General features: G+C 37.1%; 1 protein-coding gene across 1 annotated transcript; it reads right to left on the bottom strand.

Annotated features, from left to right (window-relative positions):
* Positions 1 to 210: 210 nt before the first annotated feature.
* ALB (albumin) lies at positions 211 to 17,117 on the bottom strand. The gene is made up of 15 exons (XM_025435721.3): positions 16,960 to 17,117; positions 16,087 to 16,144; positions 14,915 to 15,047; positions 13,116 to 13,327; positions 12,276 to 12,408; positions 11,601 to 11,698; positions 10,004 to 10,133; positions 8,612 to 8,826; positions 7,143 to 7,275; positions 5,835 to 5,932; positions 4,649 to 4,787; positions 3,826 to 4,049; positions 2,230 to 2,362; positions 1,554 to 1,620; positions 211 to 380 (listed from the first exon to the last, which is right to left on the bottom strand). Exons 1-14 carry the CDS (start codon positions 17,036 to 17,038, stop codon positions 1,579 to 1,581), a joined length of 1,827 nt encoding a protein of 608 aa, XP_025291506.3. The 5' UTR covers positions 17,039 to 17,117; the 3' UTR covers positions 211 to 380; positions 1,554 to 1,578.
* Between the last annotated feature and the right edge of the window lie 10,587 nt (positions 17,118 to 27,704).

Raw genomic sequence — 27,704 nt, 5'->3', positions numbered from 1 at the left:
CTTTTATTCAGAGTTATCATAATGTTAAAATATTTATTTGAATGTTTATGATCCATAACTCAGAAGATTATTAATGTTTCTTTTCATCAGTTAGCCCCTAAAGAACTAGACTGAAGTGGGAAAAGAGAGAACAGTGGGATATTCACAGATCCTACACAATTTTCAGGATGGCAATACATCTGTGAAAAATAACACTCCTGGACAATAATGTTAGATTCTTTTCATTTTTTATTAATTGCAGCACAGAGAAAAGAGGCAAAATGTTTAAAAGAATTTGTGTTCTTAAGATAGAGGGTTGGTTTTACACCAACAGAAAAGAAAAACAGATGAATAAGCTCTAGGTCTTCATTTCTCTTTTTTTCTCTTATTCTCAGGGAAGGCTAAAAGACAAAAAGACAAAGGTAAGTATTGTTTGTAAAATGGTCTGAGCTTTGAAATCTATTCAAATCAATGTTGAATTGCTTAGATTGTCTTCCTGCAATTTCCACAAAAGAAAATCATTCAGCCTGTCCTAGACTCTGAATTCTTCTATTGGGCTGGGGCAGAGGACACACCAATAAGTATTGTAAAGTCCTCTCTTTGTCTCTGATGTCATCAGTTCTTCAGGCTTCAAAATCCCAAGCTTGTCATCATCACTTACTTAATACCTACTTCTTATCTAAATTAATTACCAACAAAACAAGTGTCTTCTCAAAGTTAGAACTTTCCGAAGAAAGTCTTGCCATTTAGGATGAAAACAAATCACATTTTAAGAAGATTGAATTTACAAAGATACAAAGTTGCTTCCTCCCTTGAATGCACAATATATAGGTATTATCAGGTGGGCAAAGAGTAAGTGAAAACCTAGTAGTGGGGACAGAAAATAATTCATGCTAGAAAATAGTTGGACAATTTGTTTTTAAAAAGAAAGTTGATACTATTTTTTTTAATTTCCCCCAGAATATTACAACCAAAATGGATGAATATGTTTATGTTCAAGCATTTAACTTTTAAAGTGGGCTTAGTAGCAAGTTACTCACTATAAAGTACAAATTTACATAAGGTAGATCTATCACATTCTCCAATAAAATTACTTTGTTACCGGGCTGTTAGATTGAACCGTGTGAAATTATTGCTATTAAACTGTTTTTTACCTTAAAACTTTCATATGGTCCAGCCTACTATCTAAATACCCCACTGTTAAACCATTGCTCAGTTGAATGATTCTATCTACTGTGTCACATTAGGTCAGAATAGGAAACTGGTTAACTCTCAAGCATCGGTCTGAATTTTGAATTGGGGCTCCACCCCTCATGAGCTGGATGGTCCTTGGGTAAATTATGGAACCTATGTCTATCTGTGCCTTCACTTTCTCATCTGAAAAATGGGAAAACTAATGGCACTCAATCCAGACTACTATTTTGAGAATTAAATAAGTTAATACATATAAAAGTCTTAGAACGGTGACTGGCACTGGTCTATATGGCTCTTGGTAAATGATTGGTCAATCTTTGCTATTTTAATAGTGACTATTATAATTACTTTTTAAAAACCAAAATCCAAAGTATAGTTACCTGAGATGTTTGTTATTGTGTTCTTTCAGACTAAGGCAGCTTGAGCAGCAGCAACGAGTTTTGGACCCTGAGTACAGAGAGATGACAGATTAGGGAAAAATATTAGCATCACTATTAGGATAAAAAATTATATAGCCATCTGTAATTACAAACTAATTTTACACGAATCACATTCTTTAATTCCACTTTGGAAGTAGAATCTCTACAAGGAGCGTTACTGGCATCCATTGTTCCCAAAGGAATAAAAACATTACCCTCAAGTCATAGGGGGAATAGTAAATGATTCAGACATTTAAATATAAAGTTCCCCCATTAACCTAGAAAATCAAACTCAAATTCAACCAAATCACAAACCAGCATTTTCTCAAAAATATGTTTAAATAAATTAATGTATCGGCTCAAAAACTTGAGCCTTACAAATATTTCTATCTGTATTTATAAACATCACAACTTTGGAAACAGAACAAACACTATAAATGTTTACTAATATGCTCCAGTGCAGCAGGAGATAAAAAATGAGAACTATTGAAGTAATTTTGTCAGATAATTGTATGTGGAATAAGATTCTGGTCTTGAATATACAGTGTCCTTCAGATATATAAAACCCTAAGTCCTGGCCAGATCAAATGCAACAAGAAAGGAAATTAGTCATGTCGCAATGAAGAAACTCCAGTACCTCTTCAGAAAAGCAGCCCTCTTTATTTTCAGCTGCGCAGCACTTCTCTACAAAGGCTCCAAAATCTCCCATAACAGTTTTCAGTTGTTCATCTGTTGCCTTGGGCTTGTGTTTCAGCAGTTCAACAAGTGCACTGCATTAGAATGAAAAGAAAACAAAACAACAGCAAAAATCAGGGAAAAAAAGTTTGCCTACGTATAGAAAGCAATGGAATGAGTAAATCGTAGGATTAAAAGGCACAGCAGAGGGAATATCGTCAATGATACTGTAATAGTGTTGTATGGTGAAGGATGGTCGCTATACTTGTGGTGAGCACAGTATAATGTACAGACTTGTCAAATCACTGTGTTGTACACCTGAAGCTAATGTAACCTTGTGTGTCAATTACACTTCAATTTTCTAAAAAGGGAGAAAGAAAAATAGAGATGGTAAAGACAGTTGCATTATTGTTTAAGATTATAAGTCGTGGAGCCTGGCAACTCTGAGCTTGAGGCCCAGGCTTACCACTCTAAGCTTTAATAGTCTCGCTTGCATAATGAGAATAAAGTCCACCCTCCCAGAGTTGGTGGAAGGATCAAAAGAGATAATCAATGTAAATTGCTCAACATCTGTAGTATCAATAAATCAATAGATCTCTTTTCAGTAAGTCTCTGGAAAGGATGTCATTGAATTTATACATTATTCAGATCTTAGTAGTTATACGATATTAAATAGAAAAAAAGCAGTTATACCATATTGAACGGAATTTTCTTGTGATTTAGGAGCTAAAACTGATCCTTAAAAGCTTAATTATCCTGTTGGACTCCATCTTAAAAGTTTATAATCTGAGAGTCTTTATATTTGGTCTGCAAAATTTACCCCAATCAGTTAATATGGGAGAGGCCACAGATAATAAAACTATCCAAACTGACGGAAGCTGGTAGTGGTTCTCTTTTATGGACATCCACAAGGATAACAGTGCTAGAGAGAGGTTGGGGGTTTTGCAATATTACCCATAAGTCTATGGCCATGATTAGAACCCCCAAGATAACACTATAAACATTTACTAATATGCTCCAAGTTAACAACTTTATGGTGCTAAATTTCATGCATTTCCAACTCCTGTGACGGCAATAGGGTTTCAAGCCTCAGAACTCATTTTCCTAGATATTTTTCACTCAAGTCCAATTCTCAAAAGTTATATGTTGAGGATTTGCCTTGCCTGTGGGTTGCCATTGAACAAACTTAAAATAACCATTCATGCCTAGAAATAAATTCCATGATTTCTAATAACTAATTTGTTATTTGCACAAACGCATCAGTTAATTGTTCATCTTTTTCTGATGAACTTGTCTTAAGACACTATTCCACTGTAGCTTTTATCCATATGATTATTCTGAACGATTTGTAGACAAGATTATACCACAGAGGGTTTTTTGCTAAGAAAACAAAACGCTATCCATTTTATTCTTGACATTTTTATCAGCTTACTAAGACCAATACATAAATACTATTTTCTAAAGAACATAATCTCTACCTCAGAAAAAGTTACACATTTCAATTTACAACTCTCACTCTCAAGACTCTAAACGCTTGCAGTAATGAAATATTACTCACGTTTGTTTCTTGACTTGTTTCTCAGCCTCAGGAAGTGTGCATAAATCTGCATGGAAAGTGAATGTTTCAGCATTAAACTCTTTGGGAACATAGGTCTCATCGACTTCCAGACCAGAAAAGCATGGTCGTCTGTTCACCAAGGACTCTGAGCAGCATTTGGTAACTCTCTCGCTCACTGGGGTCTTCTCGTGCAACACACACAACCGGTTCAGGACCACGGACAGCTAAAGAACAGGTAGGAGGGTAGAAATTCAAAAGAAGCATTAAAAAGTTTTCCATGAAAAAAAAAAAAAGTTTTCCATGAACTCCTACTTTCCAATGGACTAAAAGGTATGTTATATTTTAACTAGCAATGTTTAATCTAAGGTTGATTTGAGGAAGTGATTTGCTTAACTTTGGAACTACAAATAATGAGGGACTTTTAAAAGTATTTTCTCTTAAATATGTCTACATTTTAAGAATAATTCACTTGAGAAAATAATTGATTAAAATAATTTGACATGAGTCTTAAGATATGTATTAGAGTAGGAAGGAAATAGTCTTACACTGATACATATTTTAAAAATACCCTAAAGAATATGAAAGTTTTAACTGCTAGGATTAAACATAGAAAATTCATGGAATTTTTGTCAATTTATCATTTTGGGGATCTTATACAAATCCTCGTTCAGGATACTATAGATGACCAAGTCCCGGCTGCCACTACCAAATACACACACGTGCATGCACATACATGTTAGTTCAGCCCTGTTTCTGAAAGTTAGCTTTGTCCATTTCTAAAGGCAAAAATTAATTATTAATTTATTATACATAAAAGACTCACAAAGTCATCAGCACAGGACATTCTCTCTGATTCAGGTTTCTTACAACATTTGGTGCCCACTTTTCCTAGTTTTCTTGAGACCTCCACGAGAGTTGGAGTTGACACTTGGGGTGCTTTCTTGGTGTAACGAACTAAGAGCCTGTAACAAAATAGTCCATGTGTTTTCAGCCAGGCAAGAAACTGTCTTTCTCTAACATAGTAAGTCAAGCAGAGAACGCTTAGGTAAAATTAACTAAAATGACTTTCCGTCCATAAAATTATCTCTGTCTCCAGGTTGGTTGAGTAGTATGTGGGAGGACCTGGTCCTGAGTAACTAGTTAAGCTTATCTTTGTTTCCACCTGTGCTATTCAATCTTAGGAAAGTGACTTACTTTATCATAATTCAATGACACTAGTATATTTATTTATTGTTTCTTTCTTTCAATAAAACCTACTGACATCTTAATATATGTCAATATCATGCTAAATTTGAAAGATACGTATAAGTCTTCTCATCTATAAAATGGAAAAAAATTATATCTGACTCAATAGGGATGGTGCAAGCATTAAATTAAAGTATGCGATCAACCTGGCATAGTATCTAGCACATAATAATCACTTATTAAGAGTTCAAATCACCACCAAAAGTCATGTGTGACTACAATCTACTCAAGAGAAGATACTATATCTGGTTTTCTGTTCTTATCCCCAGCACCCATAGTTAGAAGAATGCTAACATATGTAAACTGAACAGTAAATATCTACTGAATGATGTGTCTTTTATCTTTACCTCCATAGATAAGGCTCTATGTGGATCAGGACATTCGTCTATCAGCTTATATATTACTTCTGAGCTACTATTATTCAAAGTCTACCACTGCCTCCTTTGTAAAGCATTGCTATGTTTTGTTTGCCCATAAGCTGTTCCTAACCTTCAAGGGGCATCCTTGGTTCCTATATTCCATGATTTGCTATTTCCCTTTCTAATCTCAAGAGGCCAATTTTTTAAACTGCACTCAAATATAGGCCTCTCCATTCCATTAACCATTTTATCTCTCCCTCTCCAGTCTTTCTTGATAGAGAGAGATTAGGAATATATACTATATTTTCATGAATAAAATGTCTATGATAAGTGGTATATATATTGGGTCTTAAATAATAACAAATTGATCAAGAAAAAAATCAGCCGATAAACAAAAATACTTACGCATTTTGGAAGCCATACTCTCCAAGTTTTTCAAAAAGTTCACAGTTTGTTTTGACTAAATTCTGAGGCTCATCCACAAGAGGTTTAAATTCATCAAGCTGAAAGGTAAAAGAATGGTGTTGATAGAATTCCGCCTGAGGACCAAACACAGGGTTTTTTTACACCCCTCTAGGCAGAATGAGATCCTTCCTCCTTTCTGCTCAAAGTCATGTAATTAGATCTTTGATGCCAAATCTATCAAACATGTTCAAACTGTGATTTTATTCAGGGAGGGCGTACAGTATAAGAGATTAAGAATACTCAGGCTCTGGAGTGTTACTGCTGGTGTTAGAACCAGACCATCCAACTCATTTTCTAATTGTGTAATTACACCCCTCATCTCCAGACTTCAAAACCCTTGCTGCTAAAATGGGGATTAAAAAGAAGAAGAAGAAGAGGAAAAGAAATAAAAATACAAAAGAGGAGAAAAAGAAAAAAATTTTAAATTGGGATAAAGATGGTATTCACCTCAAGAATTGTTCTACAAACCACCTGAGCTAATGAATTTAAAACGGTGCCTGGCAGATAATAAAAGCTTAACAAATGATGCCTCTGACTATATCATCATTATTAAGCCATCTATCTAGTTGGATTCTGAGCTACCTGAGATAAGAGAGTTTACCTTAGTCATTGGCTCCAGTATGGTGTTTGGCATGTAGTAGGTTCTTGATAGAGGAAAGAATGACTTTCCTTTGATTTTGAAGTTTGGAAACTACTTACTATATATGCCAGGAGTGCTAAATATCTTAAACATGTTAAAATCCTCTTAAACTATAGCTGAATATGGCAAAAATCCTCAAGATTTCCTCTCCTTACTTAAAGTCTTGTAAAACAATCTCTAAACCTTTTCCAAAAAATCTGAAAATATTCTAAATGAATAGATTTCACAATCATCCTTAAGATGCTAATTCTTGATATTTGGTAAGTCTTAGAATCTGGTTAACTTTATATCTAAGTTAGCCTCTTAACACTTAAATTTATCTTATTTTGTTCTCAGGAGTGTAAAAATGAAAAAAAGGCATGGTCAAAATTTTGTGAAATTAGAGGCTGTTCTCTTTAGATCTTTCCTTTCTAGACTACTCTAGGTTTTATTAACCATTCCATTTAAAGCTACTTTTCCTGTAATATTTAAGAGCACAAAACTGAAACCACTCCAAGAAAAGATCTAAATTGCACTATTTAGCAACTCACATTCTTGGATTATTTGTTTTTCTCATTATTAAGGATCATCAGCCAGAGGATGACACTTTTTCCCTTTGAGAAACCTACCACTTTGGCATAGCATGTAGGAGGATCATCGGTGGCACAGCATTTCTCTAGTGTGGCTTCATATTCCTTGGCGAGTCTCAAAAGCAATGAGACAGAGTACTCTGGATGCCTTCTTGAGTATTCATACAAAAACCTGATTCAGATGAAAATGAAATAGTTTTACTTGGATTTAGTTAGATACCAACAAGAAAGGTCACATAACTAACTCAAGAGTAACTCATATCACAAAGGTCTGAATTTGACCAGACCCCATGCAGGGAAGTTTAGTGGCTAAGGGGCTGCAGTTCAGAATGAAAGCTACCTGCATTCCAATCCTGGCTCTGCCACTTATTTTACTATATCACCTTAAGCAATTTATTAAAACCATCATGGCCTTAGTTGCCTTCTTTGTAGAATGTGGATAATAACAGTACCTATCTCATAAGATGGGTTGTGGGAAATACATGACATAATCAATGCAAATACACATTGTCTGGCACATAGTAAATGTTTAATGAGTGACACCTGTTATTATTATGTGTATTTTTAAGAATTTGAACTATACCACAAAAGGGTTTTGATGGAGATATATTCTTAAATTTTTCTTTTTCCTCTCTGAATGAGTGAAATCTTGAAGGGTACATGATTATGTAAAATATGTAGTGCACATTACACTCTTATAATCCAACAATAAGGGCATGATCCTGGATTCCCAGGTTCAAGTCCCACATCAGGCTCCTTGCATGGAGCCTGCTTCTCCCTCTACCTGTGTCTCTGCCTTTATCTCTCTGTCTCTCATGAATAAATAAATAAAATCATTAAAAAAAAAATCCAACAATAAAAATGCGAAGTTTATCATCAAACTTACTGACTATATATACTCATTTATTTTGTCACTTAATTTCATGCTATCCTGCCATGCTACTGTATTTCTAGTCTGTTCAACCAAATATAAAGCACCTAGTTAGTAGCAGACTCCACATTTCTTTTTATACTTCCTTATATAGGCGAATAAATGGCAGATGGAGAGACAGATACATAAACAGAGATATAAGGATGCATGACATATATTCACACATATCTATTGTAGTTAAGTTCAAGAAATACTCTTTGAGTGAACAAATGAATAATATGTATATAATTTATGTATACACAGAATGTTCCTAGACATATTTCCAGAAATATCCCTAAGGAGAAAATGAATGGGGTGAGGGATAAAGATAGAAATTTTTATTACTTCTCTTCCCTATTCTCTTTTCTACTGATTGAGTTTTTGCCATAAGCGTGTATTATAATACACAGTTTATAATAATTTTCTAAGCTAATTAATTTTTCCCCAAAAAAATTAAAAGCTAGGAGAGGGAAGGATAAAGAAATACTGTAGACAACATGGAAATTGTAGCAATGCCTATAGAAAGCCCAGTTTATTTATCTTCCTGAATCCTGAGACCACATAAAAGCTATGGAAGGATTATTCCTTATCCACTTACGTGCCCAGGAACACATCCTTTGCCTCCTGATAGTTTTTGCAAACCTCCTTATCTTCAACAAAATCAGCAGCTAATGAGGGCAGGTCACCAGGTAACTCATCTCTTTCCACCTCAGCAAGACACTGGGATTTTTCCAACACAGGCTTATCACAGCATTCCTTCAGTTTAGTGGAGATTGAATCTTGATTTTCACACATATACTTGGCAAGATCCGCCTATAAGCAAGTTGATAAAGATTTTTCAATGTAAATCGACATTTCTGCACTTTCTCTTTATTATGTTGGCAAAACATGTTTATTGTATTCAAAGACCATACACACACCAACATGACTCCTATGAACACTTTTAGTCCATGTTCCTAAGACTAGAGACTCAGATAGAACTACTATATAATATTTCCCCTCATTTACAAGAGACTGGTCGGTAACAGGGGCCCATCTCGGCTATTAATAATTTTATATTTCAACTGTTAAGGTATTTAAAAATTTTTTTTTGGCATTTAAGTTTCTAAATTAAAACTCAGGGGATCCCTGGGTGGCGCAGCGGTTTAGCGCCTGCCATTGGCCCAGGGCGCGATCCTGGAGACCCGGGATCGAAGCCCACGTCAGGCTCCCGGTGCATGGAGCCTGCTTCTCCCTCTGCCTGTGTCTCTGCCTCTCCTTCTGCCTGTGTCTCTGCCTCTCTCTCTCTCTCTGTGTGACTATCATAAATAAATAAAAATTAAAAAAAAAAGTAAAACTCAGTAGTGTTTTTCAAATATTCCCCTCAAATTAAGTACAGGCATTTTGAAACCAAATAATGAAATAAAATGTGAGAGATCTTTGAAAAATTAGGACCATAGTCACAGGTCATATTCATACATGTAAAATCTTTGCCTTAGTATTCCAGAAAGAATTCTGAGAGATTAAGATTCTGGTATTTGGTCAAATTTTTAAGTTTGGAGAAAAGTGATATCATGCTAAACATATTTGTATAGGTAGCACAGATAGTTAAGTAAGAGAGAATATAAAGTGGGAAAAACTACATCATTTCCAAAGATCTCTTCAGATAGCAGAACTTCTCGAACTCCACCCACCCCCCAAAAAAGAAGTCTTCTTAGAAATCTACCTTTATATCAGCTGTCCTACTTCAGTGTAAGACTTTGCCTCAGAATAGGACTGAAATGGTTACAAATTAGTGAATGTGTTTATCAGATCATTTAGTGAGTGAGATAGCCAGGTTAAAAAAGAAAAGAAAAGAAAAAAGTCCATAAGGCAGGGAAAGAATTGAGCAGATTAGGCACAGGAAATAATCTCAACCCACTGTTGGCTTCAGCGATGGATCATCCCAAGCAAATTCACCCTCCCAACTGACGCATGTAAGTCACCAAAGAGCATACTGCGGATTTTTTACCCTGTCATCTGCACACTCCAGCAGGTCACCATGGCAGCATTCCTTGTGGACTTTGGTAAGATCTGTCACCACCTTGGAGATCTCTGCAAAGTCAGCTTTGGGAAATCGCTGGCTCAGGCGAGCTACTGACCTAAAAAGAAAATTCGCCCGTGAAAACATTATTGACGTGCAATATTTTATGTGAAAGCATTAGGAAAGTCCTATTTAGAACAAGAAAATTCAGGGCAAAATAGCATATCAATAAACTTTGTACAATTTATTTGTTCTTCTGTTAATGCTAGTTCCGTACCACATGGTTATCTGAGGGCAAAGCGTTTCCTTAGGGCAGAACTAGCTATTGTGAGTGTGTATGTGGTGGATGGAAGTCAAGCGATTCATAAAAGCAGAAATCAAAGAGGGATTCTAGAAGAGGCAACATGGGGAGAGGCACCAGGTTTGGAGTCCAGACCCCGCTCCTAGATCTGGCTGGGACACTAGGCGAGTTCCCTAGCCTCTGTGAACCTCAGCCTCTACACCATGCCAGCGGCCCGCGACATTGCAGGACTGATGTGAGAATTAAACTAATCCATGTGTAAAGCATTTTATAAACTAGAATATGCCGTGCAAACTCCCGTTATCTTTTTAAACTCAATCTTTCTGACATCTAAGAGTCTCTGAGAAAAGAAATTTTGTAACTTCTACAAAATGAGGGAGTTTTGATGAAGCATGCTTGGACTAAGCCATTGATCCAGCACAGTATCTAAGCTTTCTGACAACATGTTAATATCCATATGCGTTCCCAAATCATGTCAGTGTCTCCTAAATCTGATAAAAGCTTCCTCCTCCCCCAAAACCGATCCCAGCCTGTTTAACTGCATATCATTTCATGTTGGGGCGGGGGTTGTTTACTGATTTCATTAGCTGATCTTGGTGGCGTGGGTGTAGGGATAGCAGGCAAAGATAGCTCAAATGATGGTTTCTAGAGTGCTTGCAAGATGTCTATTATTTTCATTTTATACCCTGTTGCTGTCAATTCATTGTTGACTAGCAAGTGAGGCATGGGGGAGGGGATTTTTCTTGGTTTAGGAATTGGAGGATGTTCCTAAAACCGGCTAAGTTAATATAAAAACAGAGGCCCAGACAAATAGAAGAGATTGACAACAGAGCTAGAGCTGTGAGAGACTGAGAACTAACCTTGATGGCTAAATTTAATTATCAGAACATGAAAGGACAAACATATTCAGATAATTGTGTTGTTTGGGGGATAAATTTAGGTAGAGGACCCTGACTACTGCTTTATAAAATGAATGGATCATTAGTATAAGGTCTCTAGTCTTTCTAAATAAATAGAAGTTTAAATACCTGTCCTATAAGGACAAAAAAAAAAAAAAAAAAGACACCCTCTAAATTCTTTGACTACTTAGAAAAAATACAATAAAAAATAATGAGGAATTCTCACTGACGCTCTGATTTTCACCACTGTTAAATTTCTACCTTTTAAATGACTAGAAAGATGTATGGGAAAGCACCATATAAAATGCCACGTAAATGTACATTTTTGTCTACTGGATCATAACCATTTACATCCTTATAAAGATTTAAACTAAGTTTGAAATACCAGGCTTTAAAGGCTCTATCTCCGAATTTTTGGAGGCTGGCACACTTGAATCTCTCCTTGGCAGATGAAAGCAGTACTTTTTCCCTCAAAGCCTCAATCTGCAAACAAAAACAAATAAATAAAAAATAATGATAGTAATATTTTGGAAAAATTAGAAAAGGAAAATTCTACACAAAATGCTCTTTCAAAACTTCAGATGTGACTTCTTAGTTTTTCATGGAATTCATCTCAACCGGTCGGGCACCAAGCCTCACGTCATAAGCTCCCTAGAGATGAGAAGGCAGTGTGTACGGGATATTTATGGGATGAACGGATAAACCCAGCCTTCTGGGTACAGCTGGAGTCTCCGGTCTGAATTCCCTCCCCAATAAAATGGGCTCATGAAAAGATAAGCAGTTTCTGTGCTTCATTAGAGAGACCGACTCCATGAAAGAAGTGAGATATTCAGACACATGCATTCCTCTGCCAGGTTCACGTTGGCAAATCCGAGAAGGAGGCAGGAGGAGGTCAGGGGCCTTAGACGGTGAAAGATCTTGGGGTGAGCGGAGAGGGAGGGCGGCTTTGTTCACCGTGTAAAGAAGCTTGTAAGGGAGACGCCCATCCCCTGGATGCGGCCCTAAGATGCTCAGAGAGTGGGGCCTGATGATGGCCCCCCCTCCCCCCCGCCCGGCCTACCTTGGGTCCCAGGCAGGCGGCCTTGTCTGCGGCCTGGCAGCACTCCGCAAAGACTCCTTTATACTGTTGAGCATAGTACAGGAGTTCTGGGGCGTAGAAGTACGGATGTCTTCTGGCAATTTCGTACAGGTACCTAGTTTCCCAAAAGAAGAGCAGGCGGTCATTCTGCCCTACGAGCATCTCGGGCACCTCGGGCACCTCGAGCATCTCGAGCATCTCGGGTACCTCAGGCACCTCGAGCATCTCGGGCATCTCGGGCACCTCGGGCACCTCGAGCACCTCGGGCATCTCGGGCACCTCGGGCACCTCGAGCATCTCGGGCACCTCGAGCATCTCGGGCATCTCGGGCACCTCGGGCATCTCGAGCGCCTCGGGCACCTCGGGCACCTCGATCATCTCGGGCACCTCGGGCACCTCGAGCACCTCGGGTATCTCGGGCACCTCGAGCATCTCGGGCATCTCGGGCACCTCGGGCATCTCGAGCGCCTCGGGCACCTCGGGCACCTCGAGCATCTCGGGCACCTCGGGCACCTCGAGCATCTCGAGCATCTCGGGTACCTCAGGCACCTCGAGCATCTCGGGCACCTCGGGCACCTCGAGCATCTCGAGCATCTCGGGTACCTCAGGCACCTCGAGCATCTCGGGCACCTCGGGCATCTCGGGCACCTCGGGCATCTCGAGCGCCTCGGGCACCTCGGGCACCTCGAGCATCTCAGGCATCTCCGGCACCTCGGGCATCTCGGGCACCTCGGGCATCTCGAGCACCTCGGGCATCTCGGTCCGACACCGGTCCCTGCAGCGGAGGGCCCAGGCCCGGGGGAGCGCGGCCCGCGGACTTACTTCCCCAGGAACAGCTGCTCGTTGTCCTGGAAGGCGGCGCACAGCGCGTCGGGCTCGGGGGCCACCAGCGGGGGGAAGCCCGGGTTGTCGTCCTTGTGCGCCAGGAAGCACTCGTTCCTGTCGGGCTCCTGCTTCTCGCAGCAGTCGGCCATGTCCCCGTACTTGTCCCGGAGGGAGGCCACCGTGCACAGCTTGTCCCCGAACAGGGTGTGCTGGGCGGGAGGGAGCAGCCAGGTCACCCGCAGGCCCTGGGCGCTCCTTGGGCCCAAAGAACGGTATGGAGAAGTCAAAGCATCGGTGCACCCTGGTTAGGAAGTCATGCAAACGTCCCCCTTTTTTCCTTAGCTTTGGACAGTTTCTCTTGAGCTGACCATCCGTGGGATCCTCCTAGGAATTGCCCACCACACCACTAGGAAGAGCAGGTGCACCCGGGGCAACCAGAAGGAAGGAGCATCGCCTCTGCTTCTAGCTGGCGCTGCACATAGGCCGGGAAAAGGTAGTAGAAATAGATAGATAGATAGATAGATAGATAGATAGATAGATGATAGATAGATAGATAAATAGATGATTGATAGATAGATAGATAAATAGTTCTGTATTTTATAGACCTCACTATTAGCCAGAAAGTCTATTCACATCAGCTGTTATCAGATAGATAGATAGATAAATAGATAGATAAATAAATAGATGAATAGATAGATAGATACATAGATAGATAAATAAATAGATAAATAAATAGATAGATACATACATACATACATACATAGATAGATGATAGATAGATAAAAAAAATAAGAGGAAGATAGTCCTCTATGCAGCAGGCGAATTCACATCAAGGAAGAAAGGCCGCAGATAGTTTCTCACTTTATCTGCTCCTCTCCGAAAGGTCCAGTTCTTAAGTAGATAAAGCTTAAACACTGAGGAGTAACACAATTCACTGTTTATTGCTATGTTGAAATATAGATCTTCTGTTCTAGAAACATTTTTGCCTCAAAACGTGTTCCATTAGATGTATTCTTTCTGTCCCCATCAACGTTTATCATGAAAGTAACTGGAACTTCAGGGGAAAATATACGGCTGAAGACAGGATTTATTAATTTTCCATAAGTACATTTTTAAGAATTCATATTTACAGCCGTAACTCTGTGTTAAAGACATCGAGTTAAAGTACTGATTCTACCTTGAGGGAGAGATACGTAGAGAGAAAGAAATAAAAGGAGAAAAGAATTCTGGGATACATAAAAACTGGCCTTGCCCCAGAAAGGTTGAGCGGTGAGAGAAACATAAACCTCTCCTTGAATTGAACACCTCCCTGGAAATACCAAAACGTCAAAGTCCTTCAAAATGAGTAAATGCCCTTATTTTTTATTCTATGTGAAAATGCAACTATCCCTAAAATGAAGACTATACATCTGTACTATTATTTTAACTAATAAACAAAATTACCACAGAAATCCTACGAGTGCCTCCGGAAGATAAAAAAAACCATGCTTTCACTGTTAGCCTCCAGGAGAAGAAGTCAAATCTCAGATTTTAAAAAGAGACTTTCACAAATAAAAAATTTCCACTTAAATACATTACAACCATTGTGTGTGGTCTTCATAAAAAAAAAAAAAGGCTTTGAAAACTGTGGATTTAGCTAGAGCATCTCTATCATAGAAGAAACAATGGCAATGCTCGCTTTTGAGACTTGTTTATGAATCAGTGATTGAGGATATTAAGTGGGATTTTTTCCCCTTTGAAATAATCAGGATCACTTATGAGAAGAAGAAATAATCCCCCAAATTGAATGTACTCACAAGGGATTTGTCACAGTTGGCCCCTGACTCTTCAGCAGCACAGGCTTTTGCAAACTCAGTCACTTCCTTGGCTAGTTTCACATGATCCTCAAATGGACACTGCTGGAGATACTGAGAAAAGGCAACCAGCACCCTGAAACAAAGGACACAGAAAAATGTAACATGATGAAATTTTAATATAAAGTAGCTTGCTGGGTACCTGGATGGCTCAGTGGTTGACCATCTGCATTTGGCTCAGGTCGTGATCCCAGGGTCCTGGGATCCAGTTTCACATCGGGCTCCCCACAGGGACCCTTTTTCTCCTTCTGCCTGTGTCTCTGCTTCTCTCTGTGTGTCTCTCATGAACATAAATAAAATCAAGAAAAAATAAAGGAGCTTGCTATGCTGGATAGCAAACTGTGTGTCTGTATATGTTCTGTATTTTACAGACCTCACTATTAGCCAGAAAGTCTATTCACATCAGCTGTTATCAGAAGCTAAGCAGGCATATTTGGCTTTCTGGACAGAGGACAGTATCTACACTATGTATAAATACATGTGTGCGCATGTCAGTAGATGCACAAACATAGAGCAGGGAAGTGAAATGTATTCTAAATAAATCTAATTATTATGACCAGGGACATTACATAGGCCCTTTGACTATTTACAGCAACCTCCCCCCCCCACACACACACACATCCCTCTCTTTTCATCAGGCTGTAGCATGAGATTGACCTCTAAAAAAGAAATTTCTCATTTTATAGTGGATTAAAAAATATTAAAATACTCTCAAGAAGCCATAGATCTGTTTGCTAGGTAAAAGAACTAAGTGAGCTGCCACAGGAATCAGGTATTAAAGTCTTTCCCACCATGCAGGTTGGATAGGAGTTCCAGGGCTACAGTAGGCACATGGGGCTACAGAGATTCAAATAACCCAAAATCAAATGCAACTTTAATTTCTGACCCTCAGTTGCACTTGACACATTTAAAGCATTCAATAGCCACATGTAGTGTGGCCAGTGGCTACCATATCGAACAGTATTGATATAGAGCACTTCCATCAATGCAGACACTTTGATTGGATAGTGTGGTTCTAGAACCTGGTCTCTGATGACTGAGGAATATAAGAACTTCAGAATGATAACCAACACTATTAGAAAAAACAAATTTGACTTTTCACTGTCGTAACTTACAGGCCTCTGAAATGTTCTTCTCCCAAATCATTGTACCGATGAGCAATCTCACTCTTATCTGGAGAGGAAAAAAGAAAAAAATAAAAATAAAACAGATTTGTTACATTCTGAAGAAAATGACCTCGTTATGATGTTACTCTTTGTGTTTCTCTCCACATGACTTAAGTATTCGTTTGCTCCAAAATATTTGCCTCTTATCCTGACAGAAAAATCTTAGAATGATGAAGTATTCATTCTGCATTAAAACAGATAAGTTATTCAATCACGAATGATATGATTTCAAAAAATCATTAAAATCATTAAATATTTGTAGCCTTATATTCAAACTTGGATAAGATCTAATGCTCTTGTAATGTCTATTAACAGCTGCTGAGAGGACAGACTGAAATGAAAAATATAAATACAAGTTCTATTTACAAGATTAGCAACACAGGTTTGTGGGTTTTTTTTTTCCCATAAATCACAGTGCAATAGCCTTTGGGAATACGGAGCTATCAATTCTAACGTCAACTATATTCTGTGAAGTTTAAGGCACTCTAAGCTCCTTCATGTACAGAAGGTAGTTACAGCTACTAAATAATTCTATTTTTTTTCACATAGGATGTTGGAAATATATTAATAAGATAACTTCCTCAGGCTCCCTGCTTCTCCCTCTCCCTGCCCCCACCACTTCATGCTCTCTCGCAGATCTTAAAAAATAATAACTTTCAAAGGGGTCACAAATATAAAATATCATCACTGTCTAGAAATAAATGCTAAAGAAAAGCAATTCTGGAAAGATGCAGGGTTTTCTAAAAATTTCTTTTACAAAAAAAAATTTATTTTACTAGGAAACTAAAATAAAGTTGAACAATAGGAAAATAGAATTCTTACATGCTTCTCGTCGAACCAAGCCCCTGGAATAAGCAGAGCTAAAGAGAAAGAAGAGGGAAATAAAAGTTACCCACTTCATTGTGCCAAAGGCTTGTGGGGTTGATAGAAGAGAAAAGGTAGGACGAACAGAGGGAAATTCACACTAATATACTTCTTTAACCAATAATTGTAGATTATTAACCAGACTCATCTTTGTATTTCATTGGCTCCCAACTGATTACAAAATTCATATCATTCTTGCCAAAAAAATTGTTTGACTAAATCCGTTGCGTATGTTTGCCATCTGGAACTGTTTTTACCACAAGACCTTGTCAATTCATTAGTTATGTAAAACAGCTTATCAAATTTTACATAAGAGTTTAAACGATTTGTCCCTATTATTCATTACCATGTTCTTTATCCATGATTTACTATTTGAACTTTTTAGTTTTTAATATTTGCAAAATTCTAACCAAACCAATGACAAAGCTTGGAAATAAGACTCACTAAAAGAGCTAAACTTTGAACTGTATCTATTATTAACTCCAAATATGCTTTGACAATAAATAATGAAAAATTCACACACACACACACACACACACACACATACACAAGGTTTCCATGTCTTTTTCATTCTCCTAAAACTGCTCTAAAAAAAGTTTATGTTGCCTCAGATTAAAACTGAGAAAAAGCCACAGGAACAGTAACAATGAAAATGGATGTTCAAAAGTTCTACACTCCCACCCCAGCTCTGGCCCACATGTGCAATTCAGGTCCTGCAGTAGGACTGCTTAGGTACAATGTGGCATAACTCATGGAATTTTCAGTTAACGAGATATGGGGAAGAAAATGGACACAATGACAGTAATGACAATCTTTGTCATAAAACTATAGATAGGATAGGAATACCTGGATGGCATCCGACTCTTGATCTTAGCTCAGATTTTTATTTCAGAGTGAGTTCAAGCTCTGCATTGGACTCTACATTGCATGAAGCCTACTAAAAAAAATTTTATAGATATATATAAAATTGCATATATATACATTATATATATATATATATATATATATATATATGTATGTATATGACAGGTTGAGCCTTGATTATACCTCTAGAGGTTAGAAGAATCCTAAACCTTCACCAGGTATCCTATTTTTTCCATCCCTGCTTCACACTTTTTTCTTTTCTCTCCTTTTAATAAAAAAGTCACATGTTCTTCTTTAATGTTACTTTTTATTTCAAAATAAATTTCACATTATTTCTAAAAACAAAGCAAAGGGAAGATAATTTTCAAAGATGTTTTTCTCAAACTGCTTTCCTTTTTGTTCCCCACCCAAGTTTCTGATCTCAACCTCTGAAAGGCTACTCCATCTCTGTCCTTTTGCTTTAAAGATAAAGAACTACACATTTCAACCAGTAGGAAATGGAATTTCTCTGATACTATAAAACAACAATTAGGTTTTAAGTAGTCATTTAATTTAATTAAATAACTGAGTCAAAACTGTCAGGTGCCCTATGACACGTATAGGGACAGAGAGCAACAAATACTGAAGAGAAGCATTACTTTTTTATTCAGTCATGATGAAAGAAGTATACTTTCTTTGAACATATTTTATTTTATGTCATTTTCAGGTATGAGTGCTAATTAAATAATCAAACAGAAGAAACCATAGATACATAGAAGATAGGAGATAATAGGTGATAGATGATAGATGGATAGAGATGGAATTTCTTACGTAGCACAAAGGAGTCCTGAATAATGGAGCCTGAGTTATCTTTCATGCCACAGATGGACAGAAATAAAAGAATGTCTGCCTGTGGAATTATTCCCATTGGAGAAAACTATTTTGTTTAAATCTGAAACCCTATATTAGAAAAGAAAAAAAAGGATACTATTCTAACTTTCTAACTTCATAAATAGAAAAAATAATTCCTTTTTTGGTAAATTATATATCATTTCTTTTGGCCTCTGGGAAAAAGTAGGCACCTTTGATTTGAAGTCAGTGTGTAACTCTAGCTTTTTCTTTATATAAATCCTTGGGGAAAGCTTGCTCAAACATGCTATCCTTATCATTGGATGTAATTGTAGTGCTAATTCACAAAATCAGGCCTTTGTCATCCACACATATATTTTGTCCATGTTTTTTTTTCATTTAACAAATGAAAATAATATTAGTCTCTCCATCTACTTTGCATAGCAATGCTATATTGTAATACAATGGTAAATATAGAACACCCAAAAGATCAAATTTATCACTGATCTAGAAACTTAGAATTGATTTTCCTGTATTTTATGAAGATCCCATAGTTTTCAACCCCATAATTTCAAATATAAATTGAAAACACCTGAAAAACTTTTTCCTTACAGTACCAATAGATATTTCCATGAATGCATCCTTATTAGAGATTAGTAGATGGTTGGTAAATTAAAATATTTAATTTTTAACACTATATACATGCTTAAAGTCCATCTTAATTAATAAGAAACCCTTGAGCATTTACATTTTGTGGATTTCCAAAGTAAGAGTTCCTATATTTATCTTCTATTAGTTCTGCATGTACATTCTATACTGAAAGAAATAAAACTACACAATTGTTATTATTTCTAAATATTTCTATATTATTTCTAAATATTCTGTTCTTCAAGCTTTTAAACGCTCAGGTTTAGTCAGTCATCAAAGGACTCTGGCATGAGAGTAAATGTAAATGTTTAAACCAGGAGTTATAAATATGGCCTACAGAATTGAGTTTCTAAGTAAATAGGAAACTAGCTCCAATGACTTTTAAATGTTTTCCCATTTTTGTGGGAGAAGTTTAAAAAGAGAGAGTGGTTAAGAAAATTACTTCATCTGGAAAGAATATGCTAATATACTGATCATTTAGAAGAGAAAAAATAGCTCAGTTGAAATATAAATATACCTGGAAATTAAATCTGATTCTTTATCCCTTTTCTCTAATATTTTGCACTTTTTTTTTTTTTTTTTGACAGGATAGAAAAGGCACATGAAGCATGTGAAACATCTCTTTGGACTAGTCCCTCACTTCCATGTCACCATAATCATTACCTTAAATCTATGCCTTTCGATTATCTCTGAAATCTGGAAGCTTCTCACCGAGTTATTCAAACCAAGTTTCCCTCTATTTGGCCATCTTCTTAGGTTAGTCCTTAATGCTGTCTCCCTCTGTAATAGATTACTACTTCTGAATTACCTTCTCTTGGAAATAAAGTGGAACATGCATAAAAATGGGGGGGAAATGTCTAATAACAGCCTCAGTATTTTAACAGATACTTTCTAGAAACAATCACTTAACCCTAAATTTGGATCCACTCAGAAAAAAACTTGGAGACAGAAAAATATTTTCTTAGCCTTCTTCCTCTATCTTATGGACATATGCAGATCCTCCCTATCATGAAGGACCTGGACTGCTATAAGGAATACAGAAGAGTAGACAAGTGAAAGATCGTGAAGCATCAAACTAATCAGTTGAAACACTTAAGTAGTTTAATTTCTTGTTCATTTGTTAAGGAACATTTCCCATTAAAAAATAAGAAATAAATTGTCCAAAATGTATAGACTTTCATAGATGTTTCAAATGCAAATTAAAAAGTTGTAATATAATCCAAATATCAGTTGTTCCCTTATCTCCTCCATAAGCCAATTTTTCTCCAAAATACCCACTTGCATTAATGAGAGATATAGAATTTGCTGGAGATATCACAGAAAACAATGAGAACACCACTTACATTATAAAACCCACACTAGATAACCATCTTTGCCTTGTTCCATCTCTTAAGTCCCTCCCTCTAAAGCCCCCATGACAAAGGATCCCTTTTTCTGCCTTTTCTTATGGTACAATGGACCTGTGGAATTTACTTCAAATTTTACATTTTACTATGCAGTTTAATTCAGCTCAATGTCAATTTCTAGCTCCAAACTCAAACACACAGATCCATATAGATCTCCATGTCATATGGGTCAAGTTGGATGAAATTATCTTTGGGAACTCTTCACTTTGAACATTCTCTGATTCCATATTTCCAATGTAAAAATCTTATAGAATGGTAAAAGGGCCTGACTGATAGAAGGTAGAATTAATTTATCAAGTTAGGGAATTGGAACCAAATTTGAGAATTTATTCATTGCTGACTTACTCAATGGCTCTTCAGGCATTACTCTGTATCTAGTTCACCTTGACATTTGTAAGAAATAAAAAGATCCTTTAAACTTGCCTAAACTGTACAAGTAAAATGAAACTTTCCCATTTTTTATCATTTTTCTATTCCAAGAAAAATATAGCTAATGTTTGAAAGCCATGCTTATTACTCATTCTTCATATAAGTTAACAACCAATATAATCTATAAACATGTAAATTGAAGTTGATGCTAGTAATTCCTCTGTCATAATAATAGCTATGGATGGAAATCAAATAAATGAATATGCTACTGAGAATTTGAAAGTGCTTTTGACTATTCATATTCCATATTTTTTTCCAAACATAATTCAAGAGACTTACTACCTAAAAAAAAGAGGTTAAAGTTACAAAACTGGACTTTTAAAAATTTCTTGTGAAATAACAAAAGTTGGGTCACTAAAATATTCCTAAGCTAAAACCTCAGTGGATCATACACCTGAAACTAATGTAGTATTGCATGTGAACTATACCCAAATTTAAAAACTAACACAATAGAGGAATGGATAAAGAATATGTGAGCTATAGGTATTATATATAAATATATATAATGTAATATTATTTAGTCATAAAAAATAATGAAATCTTGCCATTTGCAATGACATGATGGAGCTAGAGAGCATAATGCTAAGCAAAATAAACTGTCAGAGAAACACAAAATACCATGTGATTTCACTCATTTGTGAAATTTAAGAAACAAAGCAAAAGGAAAAAATAGCAAAAGAGAGAAACCAAGACACAGACTCTAGAGGCCAAACTGATGCTACCAGAAGAGAGGCAGATGGGGGGAATGAGTGAAATAGGTGATGGGGATTGAATGTACACTTACCTTGATAAGTACTACATAATGTATAGCATTATTGAATCACTGTATTGTATTGTACACGTGAAACTAATATAACATTGTGTGTTAACTATACTGGAGTTAAAATAAGAAACCTAATTTTAAAAACTAACAAAAACTAACCACAAAAAAAACTTCAGTGGATCAGGTTTAGAAAGTTTTCATTAAAGTATGATGTTTTTTTCTTGGTGTCCTCTAAAGCTTAGAATTTATTAGATTTTTTGTAATCTCCCATTGCCAGACTCTAACTAAAACTTCTCTGGCCTGCCACCCACCTGAGCCTTGGATGTTAAGTCTGAAAATTCTCATCAACTTTTCAAGCATCTGTGTATGGACTAACATTAATAAGTGAATTATTTGATTAAAAAAAACTTGTAACTCTTAAGAAATATATTAAATAAATAATTGGACTAGTTCTCTTTTTTAAAAGAAATTCACCTGTAGCATAATTATAATAAGCTATATAATGTAAATGTTTTCAAAATTATTTTTAAATATAATTATTGCACATTTTGAATTTTTCAAAATTAGCTTTTCATTATATAGACACTGAAAATAAGAAAACTCTATTATTAGAATAGTATTTACAGGACTGAAGTTTTTATATGTAAATAAAGTTCATTTAATAATTTATCACAACAAAAAATATATATTCAAGTAGCATAAAGAATAATTTCAGTAATATATGATGTCAATAATGACACTCTCTTTCCAAAACACTTCTTTTATGATTTTATTTATTTATTTGGCAAAGAGAGTACAAGCAAGGGGAGCAGGAAAGGGAGAAGAAGAAGCAGGCTCCCCACTGAGCAGAGATGCTGTGGGGCTCAATCCCTAGGATCAGGACCTGAGCCAAAGGCAGATGCTTAACCACCTGAGCCACCCAGATGCCACTCAAAACACTTCTGATTTAGTTAGGAGACATCCAGTATATTAACATCAATAGCTTAAATTATTAGACAAAATACATACAATTACTATTTCAATTAAATTTAATTTTATAGTCACACTAAATATTTATTCTTCATTAAAATTATATGAATTAATCTTGTGGCATTTAATGTCTTGAAGGCAAATGACTGTTATTGATGAGTCCAAATTTCTCTTTGTGGTTACATGGAAAATTGGCAAAAAATGCACATCAAGAAAGATGGTATCTAAAGCAAACATTGTCCTGACATCAACAAACCCACTATTTATTTAAGAACACCAGAGTTCTTGCTGACAGGGCACGACCCAGAAATTAATGTTTTATACTTATTTTAAGTAGCACAATCTAGTCTTTTGTTCATGCTAAAAATGTATTGACCACTGAAGGCAAAGTATTTGCTAGGTTACGAGGATACAAAATATTTTTTTTAATTTTTTAAACTTTTTGGGGGGATTTTATTTATTTATTCATGAGAGAGAGAGAGAGGCAGAGACACAGGCAGAGGGAGAAGCAGGCTCCATACAGGGAGCCTGACGTGGGACTCGATCTTGGGTCTCCAGGATCAGGCCCTGGGCTGAAGGTGGTGCTAAACCCCTGAGCCACCGGGGCTGCCCAGATACAAAAGATTAATAAGACAGTTGCTGACTTCAAGGAGCTCAGGGTCTAATAAAGCAGACAGACAAATAGAAAGATAATTATAATGCAACACTGTAAATTACTGTGCACTGTAGGATACAAGATACTTTATCCTGGACTGATAAAGTAGTAGCAGAGAAGCCCCAAACACAAAGTCAGTCTCATGCATAAATAAGATGTGTGGGTTCTTAACCTCTTAACTAACTATAACTTAACAGACTGTAAAGCTTCAAATTTGCATTCTCTGGGTTCATTTTTGCTTGTGAAGTTAACTTCCTGAGGAAATGGGATGAATAGGTATAGCGGACTGAGGAAAGTAAGAAGGGTATGAACATATGTAATTTCTAAATGTTTGATAAAAGACCAAAATGCAGAAAGCAAAGAGTTAGGCCTCAATTTAAAAAGTGATAGGAATTCTTGCAGGAGCAAGAAAGAAAAGAAAAGCAGGCTAGCTGCAGAAAAGAAGAGCAGAATTTGCAATTATTTAGATTTCCAGGTAAAGCTAAAGATGAGATTGAACATTTTAATATTATAAGCACACACAAAAATTATTCTTATGGAAAGTTACAAAACATCCATGAGAAAATAGTTTATCTAAGATGATTGACAAAATTGCATAACATTCAAATATTTAGTGATGAAAAGTTGTTTCTGATTCAAGACCTATTTATTTAACAATACTATGTCCCTAGAAGTCTGAGAGGGCTTTTCCAGGGATCTCACCTTTAAACTGAGAATTTTTTAGGTGGACTTGAAGAATGAGGGAAGAAAATAGCCTTGAAGGCACACATCACGTGCAAATGCTTGAGGCAAGAGAGAACATGAAAGAAACTAAGGAACTACACAGACTTGGAGGGGAGCACTGTGTGAGATGAGATATGAGACTACATGCCTTTGTGTGTCATCCTAGCCACAGTATTTTTGTATTATTCTGAAAGCAATGAAAAGAAGCTGAATGATTTTATTAGCTCAATGATATAATCTTATTTCTGTTTCAGAATGATTACCTTGACTACAGCATAGGGAAGAGACTAGAGAGGGCAAAGCATGTATTTAGGAAGACTAGTCAGGGGACTAATGCAATAGTTCTACCAACAGATGGTGAGATCTTGAGTTACATCAATGATGTAGAAACAAAGACAGGTAGATAAGTTGAAAAGATGTTTAGGGATAGTACTGGCCTTGGACCCATGCAAGAAATCCTCTTCTCTAAAATCCATGCTAAATTTAGAAGTCCTCCTCTGGCTATCCTGTGAGTCAGACGGCAGAGTCTATATAAAACAAGGGGTATGTGCCCACCAAAATCTGTCCTCCTCCTTTTGGAACTGTGATACTCAGGCCCGAGAAATCCCTGTCTAAACAACCCTGAAACTTTTTGAGAGCCTGAGAGGGTCTCTAATATGAGTGTAGATTCCCAAGAGCAAGCCACGTCATTGATGTATTCACTCCTAGGCCTGAGAAGTGGCCAAGAGACAACTGTTTGGAGGAGATGTGGCTAAAACTGGGACCTATGAGGAGGCATTTCCACATGCACTACCTAATACATAATACAGAATGAAACTAGAGATAGGCAGAAAGGAGAGATGGGCCAGAGGTTGGAGCTGGTTCTTCCCAGCACAAAATTCCAAGGAGATAAAATAAGCAAGGACTTGATGGATTGAAAATGAGCCGTGAGAAAAACTGAGGTGTCATAATGATTTCTGGCTTTCTGCCTTGTATAATTCAATGCTTGTAGTGCATTGGACAAAGACCAGAGTTATGTAGAAAGATCATTAGTATGATCTAGATGTGTTTGATTTCAGACATCTTTGAGACATCTAAGAAGAGATGTCAAGTAAATGGTTAGAGTCTAGAGGTCAGTGGTAAGGCCTAAGGTTGGAATATTATTTGTGAGTCGTCAAACAGTGCAGGATTGAGATAACCTGGGGAGAGAGTAACAGGAGACAAAGAGAGGCCTATTATGGAGTCTTGAGAAAGATCAAAGATCAAAGAACAGGTAGTCAAAGAAGAGGGAGTAAAGAAAATCAAAGCAATGTTATACTGGGGAACATAAGGGAAAAGGATGTTTAAAGTGGAATAGATAAAGAGTTACAAATATTACTGACAAGAACAGTAGACAACAATCGAAAAAAGGAAAAAAAAAAAACTGTGGGGTGGAGGTTACCAATATCCTAAATAAAGCTGTGTCTGTTAGAATGATGAGACCGAAAACCAGATTGGAGTGGCTAGAGAAAAACAGGAGGTGAGGAATATAATCTGCAGTATAGACAACTCTACCCAGAAATTCGGATGTGAAGGGGCCCAAGGGAAGAGGGCTGAGAGTCAATGACTGATTACTTGTGATCATTTAGAGGCCAGTGAGAAGGATTCCACTGATTGTGGCTTTATTTTCTCTGTAAAAGAGCAATTGTTAAGAATGAAGGGTTTGGGTGTCAACCATACTCAAAAAAACAAAAGAAGGAGGGGGGCAGGAGGAGAAGGAAGGGCTTGGAGCTGAATATTTGGGGGAAATGGAGAAATCTGTAGTCATAAGAAATGAGGGCATGCACTGAGCAGAGACTTACTGCCTCGAGCTAAATTGAAAAGCAAGAATATTTCATCCACGCCACTCATCTCCCTCTCTGACCCCTTGCTAGGGCTCCTGATAATCCCTCTCTCCCATTCCACTGCCCTCTGCAAACCTCAAACACATGGATTAGACTAAACCCAGCACTACTCTTATTCTAGGTACCCCAAACCCCACTGGTACCCTGCCTCTAGGTTCCACTTGCCCCCTCTCTAACAGACACCCTCATGCCAAAACTTCATTTCTGAACTAATGGGCAAATACAGGTAGGTGTTAAAGATCCACAATCACATGAAACTAAATCCACAAAATCTAAGAGCCCCTCCTTATCTTAGGCCCAGGCTCTCAATCTGTGTTGCCTCCACAAAACCATATCTAACTTTCCTAGAAATAGAGCCATTTTAGAAGGGACTGCTGTTCTGTTGGTGAAGTCCTAGTGGATGGAATCTTAGAGAGCTAACAAAGTAAAAAGTAAAGGACAGAACCTGAGGCCGTGGTCCCATGGTTCTTCGAATCTCACCAGGTAGATCCTAACCCACCAGGACAGAAGGCTCACCGACCCTTATAAATAACCACTGGGGTCTGAACTTGGTTCCTGTACTGTGGAATCTCTCTTTGGTTGTTTAGAAACCTCTCTCTCTCTCTCTCTTCCTTATTGACCATTGACCTCAATGCCAATGTTTCCTTACAGATAAAATGCTGCAATTTGTGTCCTACATCCCCAATATCATAAGGTTCTGGAAGGCATAAAGTATGTCTTATGTTCACCATATCTAACATCAGATCCAAACAATCCTTGGTTAGAGGAGCCATTCAAAACTTTAATTCAATGTCAGTTGACTAATCAAGAGGCAACTGCACCCATATGGTGAAAGGCCTTAAGTAAACTGATATTCCTACTGTATGCCCTCCCACATTTTTAATTCTCATTGAACTTCAACCTGGGAATTCATTTAGTTTGAGAGAGGAAATCAAGGTAAACAGGTTACCAGAGGTTGATCTTGACCAACTTAAGAAATGAAAAACATTCTGTCCAGTAGGCATACCAGTTCTATTTAAATAACCCGATGGTATATCCTATTAGCCCAGGAGCCACATTCATTGCCCAGAATGTTGCTCAATTCTCAGCATGTACCATACAGCTGATATTTCTTTGCCCTCCCCCTCCATATCCAGGCAAGTCCAAAGCCAATACTAATTCACATTTATATTCTTCTGTGTTCAGTTTAGGTAAGTAAGCAAAGTTCAAATATGGAGTCCAAATATGAAAATCTTCCCAATGACTCAACCACCCTGTGAAGCAAGGTCTGCAGAGAAGCTTTGTCAGGGCCACTGATGACATGGGTGCCACTGCTTCTTCATCAGCCAAATAAAACATTAACCTAAATCAGTCCATTTGCAAGTTATCTTTTGGTTCATTCTAACTATACCTTAAAGTTGTAAATACTCTCCTGGGAAATATCAAATATGAAATATGTCTACCAGGATGGGGAGGGGAGGATATGAGGAACATTCCTTTACTCTGTAGGAAAAATCTTGCAGATTACTTAATGCAGTCAGCCATTAACACAGACAAGCTTCTTAAACTCAAGCATG

Source organism: Canis lupus, chromosome 13 (assembly GCF_003254725.2).
Source record: "Canis lupus dingo isolate Sandy chromosome 13, ASM325472v2, whole genome shotgun sequence".
Taxonomy (NCBI): domain Eukaryota; kingdom Metazoa; phylum Chordata; class Mammalia; order Carnivora; family Canidae; genus Canis; species Canis lupus.
This window is presented reverse-complemented; position numbering and strand designations above follow the sequence as displayed.

What these genes read in the sequence shown, in the direction of transcription:
- ALB (XM_025435721.3), bottom strand. Translation starts at nt 17,038, where the DNA reads ATGAAGTGGGTAACTTTTATTTCCCTCTTCTTTCTCTTTAGCTCTGCT. An exon ending in TGGAGTGTGCAGATGACAGG is followed by an intron (nt 8,827 to 10,003) that starts GTAAAAAATCCG and finishes ACTTGCTTATAG; the next exon opens with GCGGATCTTGCCAAGTATAT. An exon ending in GAGTATGGCTTCCAAAATGC is followed by an intron (nt 4,788 to 5,834) that starts GTAAGTATTTTT and finishes ATTTTGTTACAG; the next exon opens with GCTCTTAGTTCGTTACACCA.